The sequence below is a fragment of the Coturnix japonica genome, chromosome 6, assembly GCF_001577835.2.
Source record: "Coturnix japonica isolate 7356 chromosome 6, Coturnix japonica 2.1, whole genome shotgun sequence".
Lineage (NCBI taxonomy): Eukaryota > Metazoa > Chordata > Aves > Galliformes > Phasianidae > Coturnix > Coturnix japonica.
In genome coordinates, this window is record NC_029521.1 from 92,881 (window position 1) to 111,853 (window position 18,973).

Consider the following 18,973-nt stretch of genomic DNA (forward strand, 5'->3'; position numbering starts at 1 on the left):
ATTAGCCAGTTTGCTCATAGCAATGTGAGAAAACTCCTAATCAACACAGAAATGCCTCCACGTCTGATTTTTTGTTGTTATTTCCAAATTCCTCAGAAGCATAACTTAATTTGACTCAGACTTTAAAGACTTTCTTGGCCATTTCAATAATTATTGTCTCAAGCTCTATTTCACAAGACAGTGGTGGTGGGTTTTGTTTGGCTTTCTGTTTTGCAGGAGAGAGAGGGTGAGAGGAGAGTGGGGTTCAGTTGGTATATTACAACTGAAATGAATGCAAAAGGAAAATAAAAAATCAGCTTTAATAACCACAATCTCTGCAACCTCAGGAAAAGGCTTGCAGTTTCATTTCTGTGGCAAGATACTGACATCCAGTGGCCAATTATACTATTTATAGGTCACTCATCTCAGGGATCTGAGATACTTCGCTGTGCTTCCAGCTCAAGGAAGAAGCAGCAACATGATACATAAAAAAACTCAACCCTACATTTCAGGGCTACTGCTTTAGCTATTGTTCCTACTTGAGCTACTCTATATGCTTTTTCATTCTTGTTTAATAGTTATAAAACACAAAGGCCACTGGAAGGAATGGTGCGACAATCATTTGGTTAGGGTTTATAACACAACATTCAGAAGGTCTAGCCTGGTACATTTCTGATCAAAGACTGCTGTTGGATAGTTACAGGTATCCTAGCTTCATACTGACCTAACAAAAGTCAGCCTCTCATCTCTAACTCACTAATAGAAGAACAAATTTTGTCTTTCCTTGTATTAAACTAGCAATGTTCAAAGCCCTATGAACACAAAAGGATGTGATACACAAAAGCACTATGATACACAGCTGGAAGTAAAACTGTATGAGAATCAGAAACAGTAGAGGACTCTTTTGTGGTATCTAGTTCAGTATGTCACCAGAGATAGAGTAGGTCCTCAAAGACCTGAAAATGCAAGTCACTCTATCTCCGCAGAGTTAGCAGCTCTCTTACTATATGCAACAAAGTAATTCCTAGGAGCAAACTTCACGCTCTTCAATATACGAGACAATCCTGGTGTCCCCTTCATACTCATGACTACAATTTGAAACATTTCCAAGAGTGGTGCAGTCTGCTCTTTCAAGGTGGACATACTGGTATTTTAGTTCTGTACAGTATGACACACAAACATACATACATACAGTAATTGTGGCAGAAAAGCAGTCCCAGGCCTCTTAATATACATCAAAGAATCATCATCAGTTCTGAAACAGAGGTTGTCACGTTGCTTACCTCTCATCCACGTTCTTCTAACAGCAGATTACTGCTGTGTGGTGACTGTTCCTGCTCAGCCAGTACATGAGTTTTGACTCCTTCCATTGAAAAGTATTTTCTACTGTAATGATGTTTCTGTTTGTGCATGCAAAATCACACTGTCTCCATTCAGGAATAAGGAACTTATCTCCAGCTATCCCCTTTCTTCATTCCACCTGAAGAACAGTGTTTTCAAACTGTCTAAAGATCCCTCCTCCCCAAGAAAGCATCATCTGTAAATCATGGCTGGGATTTCAGAGCCCTATTTACTCCATCTGGGCATAAAAATGTATTCAGAGAGCTAATATGTGAGACAGGTGTTTGTCTACACACAGGATTTCATATCTAACTATACATACAATTCCTACTATTACACAGCTCTCCTTGAATTTCTTAATACAAACAGCAGAACTTGGTTTTTAAAACACTTTGCTATGAAAACACAGGGACTACAGAAGGGTGGAGATCCTGTGAATACTCAAGTTTCTGCTCTAAACCACAAAACTTTTATTCCCTAATTTAAGTGCTGAGCCAGGCAGGGTGGAAGAAATGAGTTACCTTTTGTTTTTTCCCTTCTGAAGAGGCAATGCAGTACACAGACATTCTGATCCAGCTTTAGCACAGCTGCTTCCACTTACAAATTTTCATTACTACTTTAATTTGCCAAACCATTTTGCATATGTTTACATTCTTACCTGATATAATCGAAGTATTCTTTGTGCTGATTCCGATAAAATACAGACAGTTTAAGCATACGGCCTGCAATCACTTCAGCTTTTTCCAAAAGCTGTGTTAAGTGAACTTTTGAATAATCTAAGAAGAAAAGACAATCTGCTAGTATGAGAGAGGAAAAAAAACCACCACAATGCTCTCCAAAACTACAGACATAACTGGGAATTGAGCATTAGCAACATACATCGTGTAGCAGCTATAAATAACTATCAAGTCGAGCACCATTTTCCAGCAGCAGCAAAAGGCAAATGGCAGGAGCATGCATGCTTGATCCTCCCCATGAATACCTTACAAGCCTTTAGTCACTTTCATCTGGGGATTATCTGTGTTAGAGGGAATATATATCTGGGAAATGCAGAGGAGCTGAGCATTGACCTGCTTTCAGACAGAATTGTTTGACTGACTGTTTCCAACAGTGTACACGGTTGCAAACAAATTAGAAGTCATTTAACTAAAAATAGATTGCTTAGGACCCAGCCTCAACTGCATCTCAACCAACAGACTTCACAGAGAGCGTGTGTCAGCTCTCAACATTCACACAGGTAGACGTGTTTTTACTTGGTGGCCATCATCCAACACACTGCACATGCACTGGTCCTTAAAACAGGTTGGTGGCGGTGCTCAAGCTCCAGAGCATGCAGAGAAATGGGAGCAGAAGAAAGTATTGAACAATCTGCCACTCTCTTATCTCCAAAATGGCTTGTAGCCAGCAAGAGGCACACAAACAGCCCAGCTCCACTTTGGTTCACCAGTCTCATTGCCTAGTTTGGCAGAAGCAATGTTACCAGGTACAGCACTTCAAGGCATCTAAGCTATTGTAGAACAAAGGGAGACTACAGCTTCCTTCTTTCTCTCATTAATACACCAAACCTGAGTGCACACAGAGCATAAAGCAAGCATTCCAGTTTCCAAGTGTAAATATTATAAGCCCACCAGGCTACATCACACTGGTAGATGGCTAATCCATTCATGCAGCAAAGCTGGCCTTAATTGCATATGTCCTATGGTGTATGTTTTCTCAGCAACATTACCTGCTGTGCAAAACTCAATGATTTCACTCCACTCTGAAACAACATAATCACCATCAACTTGCTTTGATGCGGTCTGCACTGCTACTGTGTATTCTGTTCTTGGGCTCAAGAACCAGTGCCCACGGACTGTCATAGGCAAAGGAACAGCTTTGGCCACCAATTTAGTGGGTACGTCCTAATGGGAACAAGAAAACAAAACAAGACAAAAAAGTCAGCACAGCAACCAAGCCAACACACCATGCCTTTGTCATCTTCCTAACATAACCCCCAGCCCTCCTTGGGCTCTTCTGTGTAAGTACTAGCTACATCTTACAGTCCATTAGTGCTGCAAAGTGAACAGGATGGTCTAGGGCAATGGTCTGCTTAAGTGTGCAAGCAGAGCATAAGGGCATCTTAACCTGAAGAGCTTCTTGTGCTCTCATTGCCAAGCTTTTCTTTCAGTCAACGTAACCAAAGAGAATTCCTGCTTTCATCACATCCATGCATATTGCTGCTGTTGGTATCTTCCAAAATCAAAAGAGAAAAATCAAACGCATTGCAGTATAGCTTCATGAATTCCACGTATTTCAAATTAACCTTATATACAGAGAATGGCAGAAACAAGCCAAACATACAGCTGGATGTTCTGTGTTCACCATTGCACCTCTTGCTCCTTTATGCATTTCAGATTTCTGTTTTGCTCTGTCAGCGCAGGACATGATAGAGCAACATAGAAGTACAGTTGCTTGTTCTTGAAACAGTTTCTGAAGCTCAGACCACCAAAGAGAACAACAAATGATGCCTACTGACTATTTGTCAGCCAGCACAGAACAGGAAGATGGCTGGCTGCCATGTGACAAGGAAACATTTTAGATATTTTAGACATATGTAACTTTCCACATAAATGCTAGTCAATTCTCAAAATAACATAAATCTTGGAGGAAATTGTCTCTGTAAGGAACTCAGATCTGTAAACTGAAATAAATGTTTAAAAAATAAAAAAAATTACGGGGAAAAAGAAATAAAAATCTCCGAGTGATATTTTAAGTTACCACCCTCAAACTATATTGTAAAAGCATCCCACAGGACTGCATCTACCCATGGTAATGCAGTCAGCAGATGCTACAGTTAACAATTGTTATTCTTCCTGTTGCCTTTTCTTTGGCTGCCATAAAAACTGCCTCCACCTGAAGTCTAGTGTCTGTGCCTGTAACACAGTCCTGGTTTAGTTTTGTCAGTGTTCAAACAACATTAAAGCATTAGTACTGCCATGCCTCAAAGCTCTACCTCCCAGCTGTGCATCAAATGCTCTTCTAACTGCACCAGAAGAAGCCAGAGCCACAAAATAACTTTGAGAGGTTTCTTTCTTGCGTGGCTGGGTGGTGAGAATAGGATGGGATATAGGGAGAGCATGGGGGGAAGGGGGGAAATTGCTTTTCGTAACATTGTTATTCCTCTTTTTAATTTGTTATTCATTTCATAAGCAATACTTATAAAGTTCTCTGGATATTCTCCATTTTCATCTCTTTTCTGTTTGTAGAATCATTAAGTATCCTTCATTAGAAGGAACCCACAAGGACCACTGAATGCAACTCCTGGTTCCACAGAGGATCACCCAAAATTCAAACCCTATGTCTGAGAGTCCTAATGCTCCTTGAACTTGAGGTGCTGTGACCACTATCCTGTGGATCCTTGTGTTGGCCATGATCAATGACAGCGCTGTCTTTCAGGCGTCCTTCAGTGACTTCTAAAGAAAAAATAATAATATTTTCCATAATTTTACCAGGATTAAGAATAACAGGCCTGTAAATGCCAGGGTCTTGCCTTTCTTGAGAACTGGGACAATGTTTGCCAGCTTCCAGCTACTGAGAACTCTCCAGATTCCTGAGTGTAATAACTGAAGGAGGTCTTGCAATGACATCAGCCAGCTCTTTGGGTAACCTGTGGTAAACCTCATTGTGCCCCATAGACTTAGGCGTATCCAGCTGGAGCAGCAAATCCTGCACAAGTTTGAGGTTGGCTAGGAGTTCATCATTAGTGCAGTCACAGCCCTCCAACTCGGGGATCCAAGAGTCCCAAGGTCCATCACTGATGTAGAAGACGGAGGCAAAGCATGCATTAAGCATCTCTGTTTTATCTGCATACCTATTTGTGAGGTGTTCGACCTCTATTCCTAGCTGAGGCCCCAAAGAAGAGCAGAGGAAGTTACAAGCCAGCTCAAAGACAGTCAGGAACCTGGAGTTGCAGACAACTGCTCAACCACAGCTTCTAAATACACAACAGTAAAGGTACCTAGGCTACAATAAGAACAACCTGCCAGCTCTGAATAACTAAGCAGCAAGGTAAACCACTCACACTACCTCACTCATTTTGGGAATAGGATCCTGTTCTGTCGTTAATTTTCCATGCCAAAGAAGCAGATTTCAATTTTCAGTCTCCTATTTCATCTTATCCCTCCCTTTGCCAAGTCCGCTCATGTGACACAATGCAGGAATTCAACACTCCATTCTTGTTCTAGTTTTGCTGTATGTCTGAGCCTCATTCCTCTACTTTTCACATGGAAATAATCATACTTCAATATTTAAAAAAAAAAACACAAAACTGGAAACATGTAGAAATTGCATCGAGAAAAGGATACAGTCTTAATAGAATTCTAGCATTCACATATTACTACAAATCTCCTCCTTACCAAATATGATGTCTGTTGTCATAAATAATAAAACAATATGCACCCTAAACAAGCTGAATATGTATTCACCAAAAGATAAAGCACTGAAAGGATAAAATATTAATGTAGCTCTCCCAGTTACACATGGTTTGCCAAGGTTGTTTGTGCAAACAAAAGCAAACCTTATCTTCTAGAGATCTTGCTAAGACTTAAATATTTTTTATTTGCAGATGGTTGAGGCATTTAATTTCCTCTTCCATCCCATTTCTGTAAAACATCTCAGTATTTGAACTATTTTGAGATCGAAGCAAATTTTTCTGGACTTGATAACAATAGACTTGGCAATATATTCGATATATCTCTGCATTAGTGGTTTGATGAAAGAGACCAGATGAATATTTGGGTCACAGCACTGAACACTACAAACTGAGATTGCTGGAAGCCTTCCTAGAAGTGCATTAGAATTTTTGACTCTTCTGTTGAAACGACGTGTTGCTCTCATCAGTCTGTCACTGATTATGGACAAGCACAGAATACATAAATGGTTTAATTAATTACTAAGAACTAGTCAGGAATAAAAATTCCTGCCTTAAAGTAAATGCATGGATTCAAAAAACTGCTTAAGTTCCAAATGAGGTAGAAGAGGTAATATTCAGTTCCCTATGAAACAAATGTATTTGCATGTACATATATGTACATATATGGTAGAGGCATAGGTGTCCTGAGTAAAAAAACACTGTCAGTCAGATAAACTTAAACCCAACTTGGCCAGATGTCCATTACCTGCTTTTGAAAGGCTAATGATACACCAAGATTCATCTATGTAAAGCCACATATGTCCACGTTGACTTTTAAATTACCTTGTGTTTGAATTTATTGGAATTCTTGTTCTCTTTCTTGTTGAGATCAATGAAGTAATGAGTGATGCGGTCCTTGGATTTAGAATCCATGTCCCAAGAAATCTTGAAGGAATCACATGTGATGTTACTTATTTTGATGTTGTGTGGGACTGGAAGTTCTTCCATCTCTGCAATCCCACTGTCTTGTGATTTATTTCCTGCATAAAAAATAAGCATGATTTAAGTTACATTAGTTAGTTAACTTAAAGGCCTACTAAACATTGTTTTTCTGTGGTCCAATACGATGACAACTCTGAACAGTCTTTCACAAAACCTCACAGGTGGTACTCAGAAGTAACAGTAAGGCACAGTTATGGAAACCTCAATTTCAGTGATTAGAAATATTGAATAAGTACTAATAACACAAAGTGGGCTTCACAGACTGGTTAGTACCATAACTACTGTGTGTGTAGTTACACTTTGAGAGTGAGAAATAACTGAAGCCTTCTAGTTCTTCAATAGTTAAGACGCCAGTGTACGCTACAGTTCACATAATGGCCCTATCCATACTTGACAGAGAAACAAGAACAAACAGAATTCACATTCATCCTGAAAGTATTTTTCGGGTACAAAGTAAAACCAGCCTCTTCAAGGTATACAGATGGTGTGTGCGCATACACACCTATAAAATACTTCCCCTCACAATCAAGCAATCACCACAATGGTCCTTTTAGTGAGCCATAGTAAAAAGGATGCATATACTAGTGTCACATTCTTGTCTGTTTTCTCTCCATTTTATTTGCCTATGTGACACACATGGCAGTTTCTGTGGGCTTTGTAGATTCCAAAATGAGGTCTCCCTTTAGTTCCAGGGCAACCTTGTTGCAGGGCATACAATGATCACTAAAACTCAGACACACGAGGGGGTTTTGCAGTACATCAGGCTTGAGTCAAAAGTGAATAAATAAAAGAGAAGATAACAGAGAAAGAAGCAGGTAAAAAGTTAAAGGAGAAGATGGGGGTGATGCTGCTGAGGTTCTCAGATCTCCTGGTGAACTGGTTGAACTCAAGGCTCCAGCACAACAAATAACAAAATAATGATGTGAGCACATATACAGCCATATATCCATGATATGTTAATGTGTAGCTTGTCTGCTTCAAATGGAGCTTCTATATTTTATATTGATGGGCTCCAGCCATATCATAAACAGTCAAGACAGTTTAAACTTCAGGAGGTAAGCAAAGCAGCACTGATTGCAAATATAAAGCAACAGATGAGAAAGGATTACAGAACATATTAATGACTGTCAAAGAGCAAAAGAACACCCATAAGTGGAAGCATCTGATACACATGTTTAGATATTTGTGCTCCTGATCCTTTTACCTCCTCCCTTACTTAAGAATTGAATAGTTTGAGTACGTTTACTGAAAGACAGTACAGGAAACTGCTAATGACCGTGCGTGCAGGTACTGGATCACCTTTCCTCACGCACAGATGTAACCGACTAACAAATTAACACATTTGTTCCTCTCCTTCTTCTCTCTTGTGCTTTGAACTGGTTTTCATACTGGAAAGCATGTCTACATTTCTTCTTCATAATGGGCTCAAGTAAAGAACTAAACACTGGGAAACAGGAAAACTACCAAGTTGTCAAACAGCAGCTGAACTTCCTCAAAAATACAGAGCTTGCTCCAAAAGAAATGCCTCCTATTTTACTTCCACGAAAGCTACAACAAATACAAAGAGCACAAAGAGCAGTATGTGATGGAGCAATTCTCAGCTACAAAGCACTACTTTTCAATGCAGGCACCACCATTAGCTGATTTGCCCAGATGAGCTAACCAAGACACACTTTCATTTAGTGGTGTGACAGCTGTGCATGGCCATCTAGAATATGGTTTGCCTTTCTCGTTCATCAGCACAGCTGAAATGCACCAACCACAGCCTCACCATATTCACATCCACTGTTTCATCTCCAAAAACACCCAGCAAGCATGAATGAATGCCAGCGAGTGGCAATTTTCAGCATGGAGGAATTCAGTGTGGCATCTTTTCTTCATACACACTTCCATGCCAGACACCATTTGTCAGACTGCCCCTCTGCTGCCATCTGTCACACAGGAACAAAAAGTAATGGCATATTGGTGGGAAGGTTCAACCCCTACTGCCATACAGCCAAATAAAACAGAAGGCATAACTTTTGGAGCAGCCCTTGTAGCATACGTTTGCCCTAAAGAATTCAAAATTCCAGTTGAAAGGAAGTTAGTACAGTTAGGATGCCAAATAGATGGAAAATGACTTAGAACAATCTGCTTTCATGTCATTTGTCTTCCCACTTCACTGAGGATAAATTGATCTTCCTTTGTCAGAACATCACAACACACAAAAAACTGAAAATAAAAGTGGCATAGAAAATGTTGTTCTGAATAGCTTCATATCAAATGGAAACAGATCGGCTTCCAATTAAAATGGCTGCTTTGTTTTGCACATTCACGTTGCTTAAACAGTGGATGCCACTGCAGGTCTTGATAGAAACACTGCTTTCTGGTTTCTTTCAGGCAGAAAATTATAGAAGAGCTAGAAGCCAAACAAACCTGCTCTTCACTGCCAAAAAAACATAGGCATGTAATCTCTGTGTACAGCAGAAACACCTCAGTTTTAACAAACAAACAAAGCTTATTTTTATAATGAGCAATAAGCTAAAGGGCTCGGTGATTCTTGACCCTTACAAAAAAAAGTCAAAGACCACTCAAGTGTACATAGGTTACACTGGAAGCATAAGATATTCCATTTCTTCAAAGCCAAATAAACACAAAACTCCAGCTTCACTGAGATCAGCTGGAGAACTGCGAGATTCATGTTTTACGGTCCTATTCACAGGCTTATCTCTCTCTACCATATCCAGAGTTAAATTACAAGTTAAATTGTCTCATCAATTCTGAAGCAGTCATGATAGTCACTGCTGCAGCTGAGCCAAAATGCTGGCAAATGGATAACAAACCGATTTTATTTATATACACATAGACACACTTAATTTAGTATCCTCATTATATCTTCTACTTACATAAATTATCTCTGAATGGGGGGAAAAAAGGCAAAAATATTCCCATTGTACATTCCCGGCTTTCATCTGTCCTTACTGGAGACAAATGATAAGACTTGGAAATTGCCAAGTCCATGCTAAAAAGATACAGGTTTATTTAGTTATTTGTTTAATTTTTGTTAAATTTTATTTGCCTCATCACTCAAAACAAGCAGTTGAACCATGACATGTGCAGCAGTGGCAAGACAGTAAAGAAAAACCGGGACACAGACACCAAGAGTTATTTACTGAGCACTCCCAATAGTCTTTTTGCTTAGCTCTAAAAATGCAGAACTTTCCAGCAGGACAAGAGAATACTTGCCTGCTCATTCTTCATTTCACAATCTAATTGTTTGTTATCCACAAAAGAAATCCTGACAGGACAGAAAACAGAACTTGCAAGTGACTGATAATGACATAATAGACACCCATCAAGAGGAAAATAAAACTACTAATATTGCAGAGTGAGGGGAATTACACGTACTCAGGTGTGAAGTAAACTCGTGAAATATTCATTCAGCTGCAATGATGCTCATTAAGTTCAGAAAGATTAAAAGAAGGAAAGGTCAGCTGAACTCATTTTCTCCCTTCAGTAATTGATTAATTAACGTTTATAAATACCTAAAGGGAGGTGGGAGGCAAATGGATGAGGCCAGGCTCTTCTCAGTGGTGTGCAACAACAGGACAAGGAGTAATGGCCTAAAAACTGAACATAGGAAGTTCCATAATAACAAGTGGAAGAACTGTGGAAAAAGTGAGGGAGCATTGAAGCAGGCTGCCCAGAGGGGTGGTGGAGTCTCCTTCTACAGAGATATCACAGACAGTACAGATACTCAACCAGATCTAAAGCTGTCCTAAGGAATAGCGGAGTTACACATCTTTCAAGTGATGTAAATGGACCTTACACATCATGGAACTCAAGCACACCAGAAAAGCAGCCAACAGAGAAGAAAGAGATGAAACAGCTTTTCCTTGCCCTAAAGACTGTTGACAGTTTCCTGCTAATTCATTTTCCTTCTGTCTCTCAAGCTGCAACATGCAGCAGTTCAGTGATTGTGCAACTTACGTTTCTACTTAAAGGCATTATGAATCCCACTCAACATGTAAAAATACACATGCCTCATTTTTTACTACACTGGAAGACTTCCAGTTGTGCAGACAAAATCAAGCCACATGGTTTCAGGTTTCTTTGCACTCATGGGTAAATCTTTATTGTCTTTACAGTCACATTGTGGGAAACATGGATTTCTGACACTTTCGCAGCAGCCACACACAAAAAAATCACTATTGTGCTTCTCCTGAGAATGCCAACATCACTGCTCTGAATCTTTGACAACACACTCCAAAAAGATCAGTAAAAACCAATAAAGCATTTTAGGCTATCAAGTTATGCTTTGAAAATTTCATGTTCGTCCCTCCATTTAAATACTTGCTATTAAGAAGTTTCTTTGTCTGAGGATGAAACTCTGCACTTAATATGATCTAGATTTAAAACAAAACACAAACAACATGATGCCTGTTAGTGATGGCTATTTCCAGTTACAAGCCAGTCTTTTCCAGCTCTAAGCCACACTGAAAAGTCCTAAAAGTTCACTACCCCATTCCCAGCTGAGGAGATGACAACTAATTACTTGGGGACAGTAGTTTCTTAAAATTTGGCTCCACAATCTTTTGCAAAATACATGTGCTCAAAACCACAGTTTGGTTTTCCAACAGAAATTCATACATCTAAGATTTCACACAAACACAGTGTTAAAAGTCATGGAATCTGGTAATTTCCAGATAATTAAACTGAAGATAATTTAACATTTTGGGCCACTATACAGACAGTAAAGAAAATGTATCCTACATAGCATGCTGAGCTACTGAAAAACACCAACTTCAACATGAATCTGTGGCACAAGATTGAAAGGATACTACAGAAAAGAAAGCCTAAGTGCAGTGGCAATTGCTCCATTCATCCAAACAACAGCTGTCTGTGCTAAGGCAACTCGAAGCAGCCTCTAAGTTGTTGCAATTTTTTTGTGGTAGGTGAGAAAACTGGGAATGCCAAAAGCACAGCAAAGTCACTCATATTCCACAAGCAGCAATGGGAAGACAGCCAGTGAAACAGACGTCATGCCACATCACCACAGCGCTGGTCCACATTAATCTAAGTTCTCTAGGCTGGTTCAGATAGTTTGGGGGTTATCTATGCTGCTGTCACACAAAAGACACCGCAGGAAGGGCTGCCCTGCACTGTCTTTAAAAAGAAACAAGCAATAGTAGCAGGTTTTTCTGTGAGGTGTCAGCTTCAGATGGGCTGATAGTTCTTAGGCCATGTAAGTGATACTCTCCAGCAGGGCTATCCTACTTCAGAGTTCAACTTCCTACTCATAGCCACATAAGTAGCATTTGTGCATCACTTAGTTCTGCATCTTTTCATGTTAAAAAATGAGCAAATTGTTTCAGGCTACTCAATGTCTCCCTCCCACAGAATTCGGGTAAACTAACTCCTAATACAGTTTTTTGTATATATCTAAACATATTTAAGAATATTTTCTAAGTAAGCATCCTTATTAAACCAATTCCTGCCTCAATAAATCCCGTTATAGAGATAAACATCTCTGACTCTTCTCATTTCCTCCCCATGTCTGATATACTACTGCTGTGCATCTTCTAGTAAGATGACATGCACTACTCTATCCAAAATTTAAAGAACAGTTTTGAAAATCAAGCATTACTAGTTTAGAACTGTAATATACATATTTACAGAGTGGTCTCAAAATGTTCAAGTATATTTAGATTCTCATTACTTGGTTTAACTCAAGGCATAATTTAGCTCTTTCCTCTTAATCTACATCACCATGTTCAGCAGAAATACTGCTGCATACATTGCAAAATGAAAAGAACAAAACTAGACACTGTGAGCACAAATGAGTCCTCAGTACAGTTGACTGCAGTCCACTTGATGCCATAGAAGAACTGTGACAATGTACAGTTCACTGAGCTATTCCTTGAAGTGTTACTTAGCCACTGGCAGAAACTGGAGGCTGAATGAACTTGTGAATGCAACACACATTTTCTTGTTTCTGTATTAGGGAATTTCTCTCAGACAAAAAAAAAGAAAAAAAAAATCTCTTAGAAAGGGCTCAACTCTTCCTCCTATGGAGAACAAATGTGCTCTACAAATGGTCCCATGTGACAAATCAGGAGCAGACCAATATCTCAATCCTGCAACTGACAGCAACAAATGTGTAGTTCTTAGCTCCTACTGAGCAGTGCTCCAACCTCTCCCCAACCTCGTTTCTCACTGCCTGCTGTCAGCTAGCAGACTAAAACACTATTTTCAGGCAGCCTCGCTTTGCATGAAGAAGGCTCGCTGATCCGGCTGCTACCTGACAAGAGGTACAGTACAGCAACTGAAAGAAAAGTACTCAACATAGTCTTGAAGGTTTGCCATCTGCCCGAATACTTATTCAAATCAAATCCTCATTTGCCCTTGTTGAAATCACTTGAATATCACATAGTTGAGATCTTGTGCTGATGGGTCTTCAGGAGCTTACTCTGCTCAAATGTGCAAAGTTTTCCACTCACACCAATGTTAATACATGGTGCAAGCATGACAAAATGGACAGCCAGCAGCACTACAGGATTGGTTTATAGCACTATCATTTTCTAAGCAGACACTGAATGCAGCAACAAGTTAAACAGGAAATTAAGTACAACTGTAAGAAAAAGTTACTGTAATTAGTAGCAGAAAAAATTTTGTGGAATATATGGAATATAAATTTTGGCATTGATTCAAAATTCTCACAAGTGGGTTTGTTGGGCTATATACACCTCTTTGAGTTTAAAAATTACAAAACCCAATCATTTATCTGACACTTAAAGACAACAGATGAAGCACTGAAGAAAAAGCAAGAACAACATTCACTCCTGCCATAATAGCATAGATTACACCTTAAATAAATGTTATGCAAAAGATGGTCCTCTAATTTAAAAATTAAGGTCTGATGTGTAGAAGATTTGAAACTAATTTTCTGCAGTGATGCTCATGGGCATTACTGATAAGATGTGCCAGTATGGAAAACACTCATTTTTACTATGCTTAGAAGAAACTATCAGCAAAGGCCTTGGGACACCACTCTCCTCAGGCTCACTTTCTGTTCAGTCAAGAAAGAGAGTTTCCTAAATTGGACAGTCTGAATACCTACAGTTAGCTCGCTCATTTAACTCTGCCCCAAGGAACCTAGTTCTTTTCACTGACTAGAGAGGGGGGGTGTCACATAAGCCAAGAGCTGAAGTTACCTTTTGTGATTATTTACTAAATTACACTCATCCATTCTCAAGCTTCTCATGATGTAACAGAATCCTCTGATATGGATAGATTTCAGAGCAAGAAGGGATCTGGAGCTTCTTAGAATATGAGGTTTTTCTCTTCTGATGAATAAACAAGTAGAGTTCTCTCTGAGGCTGTGGAACAGCCCATGCCTCCAAGACTAACAATGAAAGAAAACAGATCTAATAGGTGAAGGCACTGACTATATGACCCTGGAAAAATTGCTTAGGGACAGATTCTTATCCAAGTTACACTGCTCTAGGTCACTGGTTTAATTGCTCCAATGCTCTTCGTCTAACAGTGTAACCAAGGGCAAAGCAATGCCCTTAATCTTCTACTGCTGTTAATATTAATTGTGTATTAGAGAAACAAGCGGCCTTTTGGACATGATTTCTACTTTCACATTTCACTGAGCAAAACAGATAGACAAACAAACACCAATTAGCTGATTATTAAGAACCTCACACTTATACATATTTTACCTTGTTCTTATTTGACTGGCAACAACTTGTGCCATTTACTGCAGCTGCATCTTAATCAAAAACTAAAGACGTGTTACTTATCTTAAGTCAGGTCATGTGAGTTCAGGTCTAGCAAGGAGAGGCAGCCTCATATTCACACGAGCTTTCTTTGACCTGCCAGCTTGTCTGAAAACTACAGCTGACTCAATTGTACAAGAATTTTCATTTAGAACTCACATTCCTTTCAAGCAAAGTGAAGCCTGCAGAGAAAGGCAAAACTCACTGCTTGAAGGGCAGCAGGAAGAAGTCATGGCACAATCTTACAAACTGTTTTTCTTGAGAAAGCAGGGTGCTCAGTGCGAGTGGGCTTTTGTGACTCACTGGATCCGCTGGCAGCCTGCAGCATGAATGAGCATTTCTTTACTTCAAAGCATTGGTAATTGCTGCCTGCCTTTCACACGGATAAATCATTTGTAAGGAATAGAGTTCAACTTTGTTTTATGCCAGCTTATGCAGTTTAACTGTGATTTGAATTGTTACGTAATTGTAATTGAATTGTGAAGTTGAGGAAACTTGACTCCAGCTCATCATTTTCCTGCCCTGATGGCATCTGTAACAGACATCTCATGCAGGTTCCTTGATGCCCAAATGAACAGAAGAAAACTCAAGCTGAAATCTTGACACAATTAAGTTAAAAGAAATATACAACTCCGAACAATCAGATTCAAATCCACTGGGAATCTGCAGACCTCAATAGCACCCAAGTTATTATTAAATACATAAAACATATGAGCTGGACATGTTAAATAGTTTCTCTTACAAAGTCTTCTGTAGTCTTATCACCCAGCTATCATATAATTGTTGGATCGTAACAAGGAATCAATCGTAACTGTGCTGAGATAAAATGAGATTACTTCCTGTAGAGGAATAGCTGCACAACCTAATACAAATTCACTAAGTCAACAAAGTCTCCTTGGATACGTTACTTAAAAATGATTCAGTCAGATTTATTTTTCATGTTTTGGATTTAGAACATATACAAGCACTGTAAGTAATGTTTCCCAATTCACACTCCTTACCATATGAGCTAAATATAAGAAGTGTTCTAAGATGCACTGAAGGATTTAGGTTCACTGTACGGTCTTTCTGCTTTCATCTCAAGCACTGCACACTTGAATTAGCACTGACAGCCTCACCAGACAGCCTAGGTAGTTTGCTGATGGTTTGCTCAAGGAACCAACCCAGAAAGCAGCTGAGCATTACAGAATATACAAAAATAGAAGGAAGAGAATCAGTATTTCATTTTTCACATGTAGGACCTAATTCTGCCTTTCCTGCACTCAAGGAGCAGCTGAGGTCACTTTCAGGTGCCTCCAGCTGGGAGAGAACAGAAAGCAAAGTCTACTTAAGGGCAGAGCTGAAAGAATTCCAACAAACTGTATGCATGAAGTCCTACTGCTCAAATTTGTCCTTTAGGGAAGGGTAAGGTGGCACTTGTGTTACCAGAGAACATGTGACACTGGCTAAAATTTCACTGTGTCCCACAAGCAAACGACAAAATCTTGATGTAATGCAGTTTTTGAGAAGATAGGGGCTTTCAACTCCTGCAAATACTACACTGAAAGCTTAGAGGTTAGCAATTTATCATCCATGTTTACTACTATCTAGTGTTACCAGCTTAACTTCCATCATAAAAGTACACAATTTTTATGTTACCAGATATACCTTAAAAATAGCATGGAAATACAACCTGCTACATACTCTATTCTTAATTTTACTCCTTAGTTTACATAAACTGATGTATAATTTCCTTGAGATTAAAAGGACCAGAGACACAGCATGAATCACTCCACTGATGTTTGTTGTATTTGTAGTTATGGCTACCCAAGATGGAAAGAGCCTTTAAAGATCTTTTCATCCAGCTGATTTTGAAGCACATATGTCTTTGGATACAAGTTGAAGCAAATAGCAAGAAAGAAAAAAAAAAAAAAAGGATAATCCTTTAACACTGAATGAATCCAAATTTACTTCTACTCAGAGTTTTCTCAAACATAACAGAACAGCTCAGAGAATAAATGTATAAACATATGGAATACCTCTGGCAAACAATTCTTCCAACTAGAGTATATTCACAGACAAAGCGTAACATGGGAATTCCTCAGACCACGTTTCTCTGCCTAATGTTGCCAGCTGCGTCTGGCTTATTGAAGAAATAATCTCCAGATACCACTCTGTACTTGGAACTTAGAGGGCAACTCTGATAACTGTTACTACCCCTTACTCTGTAGGAACAAAAAAGTAACACTGAACTAGTTTTAAGGTTTCCCCTTTTTGACAGCAGCAAGAACTGCCAAGGCTCAAAGAAATCATTGTTAGGTTAGAAAAACAGTATAGCTAATCATTGTTTTTGAAAACATCCACACAAAACAGCTTACTCATTCAAGCATACATAAAACAAGAACATTCTGTGAAAACAATAAAATAAAATGGATTAATGATTCAACTACAAACACCACTGCGAAAATTGATCAGCTACAAACACTACAATGAATTCTAAACAAACCTTCTGTGCTGAAGGAAACGTTTTCAAGGTCAAATAAAGGATTCTTCACTGTATAATGAAATGCAGTGTGGAAATCACAGGAACTGAGGTTGGGGCCGAGCTTTCTTCTGTTCCAATATCATAAGTATTTCATTTGTGGTACTTTACCGTGACAGTGGCATATTTCTATAAATGTATCATGGATTGACAGCTGTTAATACTGTTTCTAAATATTTGGAAACAATACTCCAGGAGGAACACTTCAGAATTCCATTAAGACACAAGAAAACAGCAGATAATTCATCTAAAATGTTCATCTAAATCTAAATGTTCATCTGTGTTCATCTAAAATTAAAAACAGCATTGCAAAGTCACATAAAGCACACAAGGCCATGCATACTGGAGCATGGTAGACATACCTACAATACAAAGCAGACTAAGAAAAGCAAGCCCAAACTGTACAGACTTTTAAAGATTATCTCCTCAACTTTGGTTAAAGACACTGATGCTATTTCAGCAACATAAAGGAAAGTGAAATCTACCTTATGGTTGGGGATGTCAGCCCTGCTATATATGCTATATATGACCTATGAATAGCAAAAGATACATAGTTATACAGGCATGACTGCAATGTAACTGAAAATTCAGAGAAGTGAGCCCAGAACACAGTTTACCAGATGTGGCAGAACCATCAGATTAATTAGTAGGCTGAGAAGAAAACTGCATATAATTTAAGATAGAAGCTGAAACAGACAATGAAGTTACTAACAGCTTAACATTTACTCAAGAAAAACAGCTTCTGTGTTTGAGATTGTCCAGCTTCATAAATGCTGGAGGCAGCAGAAGTTTTCTTCCTTAAATGATTCCTCCTGCCATTGCATTTACTAAGAACTTCCAACCTGGAGGGCTGAACAATTGCAGAGCATGCAAGGAGTTAAGGAGTCTAATGGGCTATACCATAGAACCCATGAAATAAGCCTAAATAAGCACACAGAACCCAGCCTAAATAAGCAGTTTTATGAATGTTTGGAAAAAAAGAGATTATTACCCTTCTGTATAGCAGATGATATTAAAATAGAAGGACCTGCAAACACAAAACTTGGAAAACAGGAAGTAATAAATGGATTCAGACTAAATAATAATGCACTTGGAAATAATAATATGAACACACACACAGAGACACAAAGAAAGGACATTTGTGAAACAGTAACAGCTAAAATGCCCTAGTTCTAACAATGGGTGAAAACTAACTGCAAAAAATATATCTTTGAGTTGCAACCTAGTAATATCAGCTCATAGTACTGGGAGAGGAAAGTACTTCTGTACGTGGATCCGGCATAATTACACACCAAGAATTTCAGCTGACTTACAGAAGGTCTAGAAGAGTTTCAGTGAACAGTAACTGGATCAACTAGGGGCACAGATAAAAGCAGACAAGATTTAGACAGCTAGTCACATACAGTTCGGTCTTTAACAGATAAAAGAGTTATTGATCAATCACAGATTCGCAAAAAGCACTAAAAAGAGATGAGGAAGGAGGAAGAAGGAAGTAAAATGACTCCAAAAATTAAGGAACAATAAGGAAGAATGGGAATAACTGTATTTCTTGACACAGGAACGTTGAATAGTCAGTTTCTAGCAAAGTCCAGCTAATTAGTGGCATCGTTGCTTATGATAGAAACAATATTCTTACAGTGAGTTGAAGTGAAAGATATAGCAAATCACTAGTTTCCTTCTCTTACATAATTCTCCGAACTGTAACTTGGGAGAGGAACAATAGTGACAGTAATTACATACAACAATAACTTTTGACTTTGTGTCCTATCTGGGTGTCACAGGTACAGGAGTCTCTATTATTATCACTTCACATGAAAACACGGGTTGTTTATTTCTATGCTCAGAACTCTCAGAGTTAAAATAAAACTCAGCAACAACCTATGCAAGTTGCACCATTCAGGACACTAACAATTAATGTCAAACTTGGACCTCTCATCTGTCCATCACATGAAAGTCCATCTAGAAATTCAATTGTTT

The 18,973-nt window shown here is 38.9% G+C and overlaps 1 protein-coding gene across 3 annotated transcripts in view; it reads right to left on the reverse strand.

Moving 5' to 3' along the window:
• The window catches only part of PHYHIPL (phytanoyl-CoA 2-hydroxylase interacting protein like), a 55,009-nt gene that overhangs the window by 1,685 nt on the left and 34,351 nt on the right, over positions 1-18,973 (reverse strand). For all 3 annotated transcript variants that reach the window (XM_015865995.2, XM_015865994.2, XM_015865993.2), the window contains exons 2-4: positions 6,554-6,750; positions 3,047-3,221; positions 1,979-2,096 (exon numbers count right to left, since the gene is read on the reverse strand). In XM_015865995.2, the coding sequence (XP_015721481.1) occupies positions 1,979-2,096; positions 3,047-3,221; positions 6,554-6,718 (458 nt within the window). In that variant the 5' untranslated portion in view covers positions 6,719-6,750. The remainder of the gene's footprint in view (positions 1-1,978; positions 2,097-3,046; positions 3,222-6,553; positions 6,751-18,973) is intronic.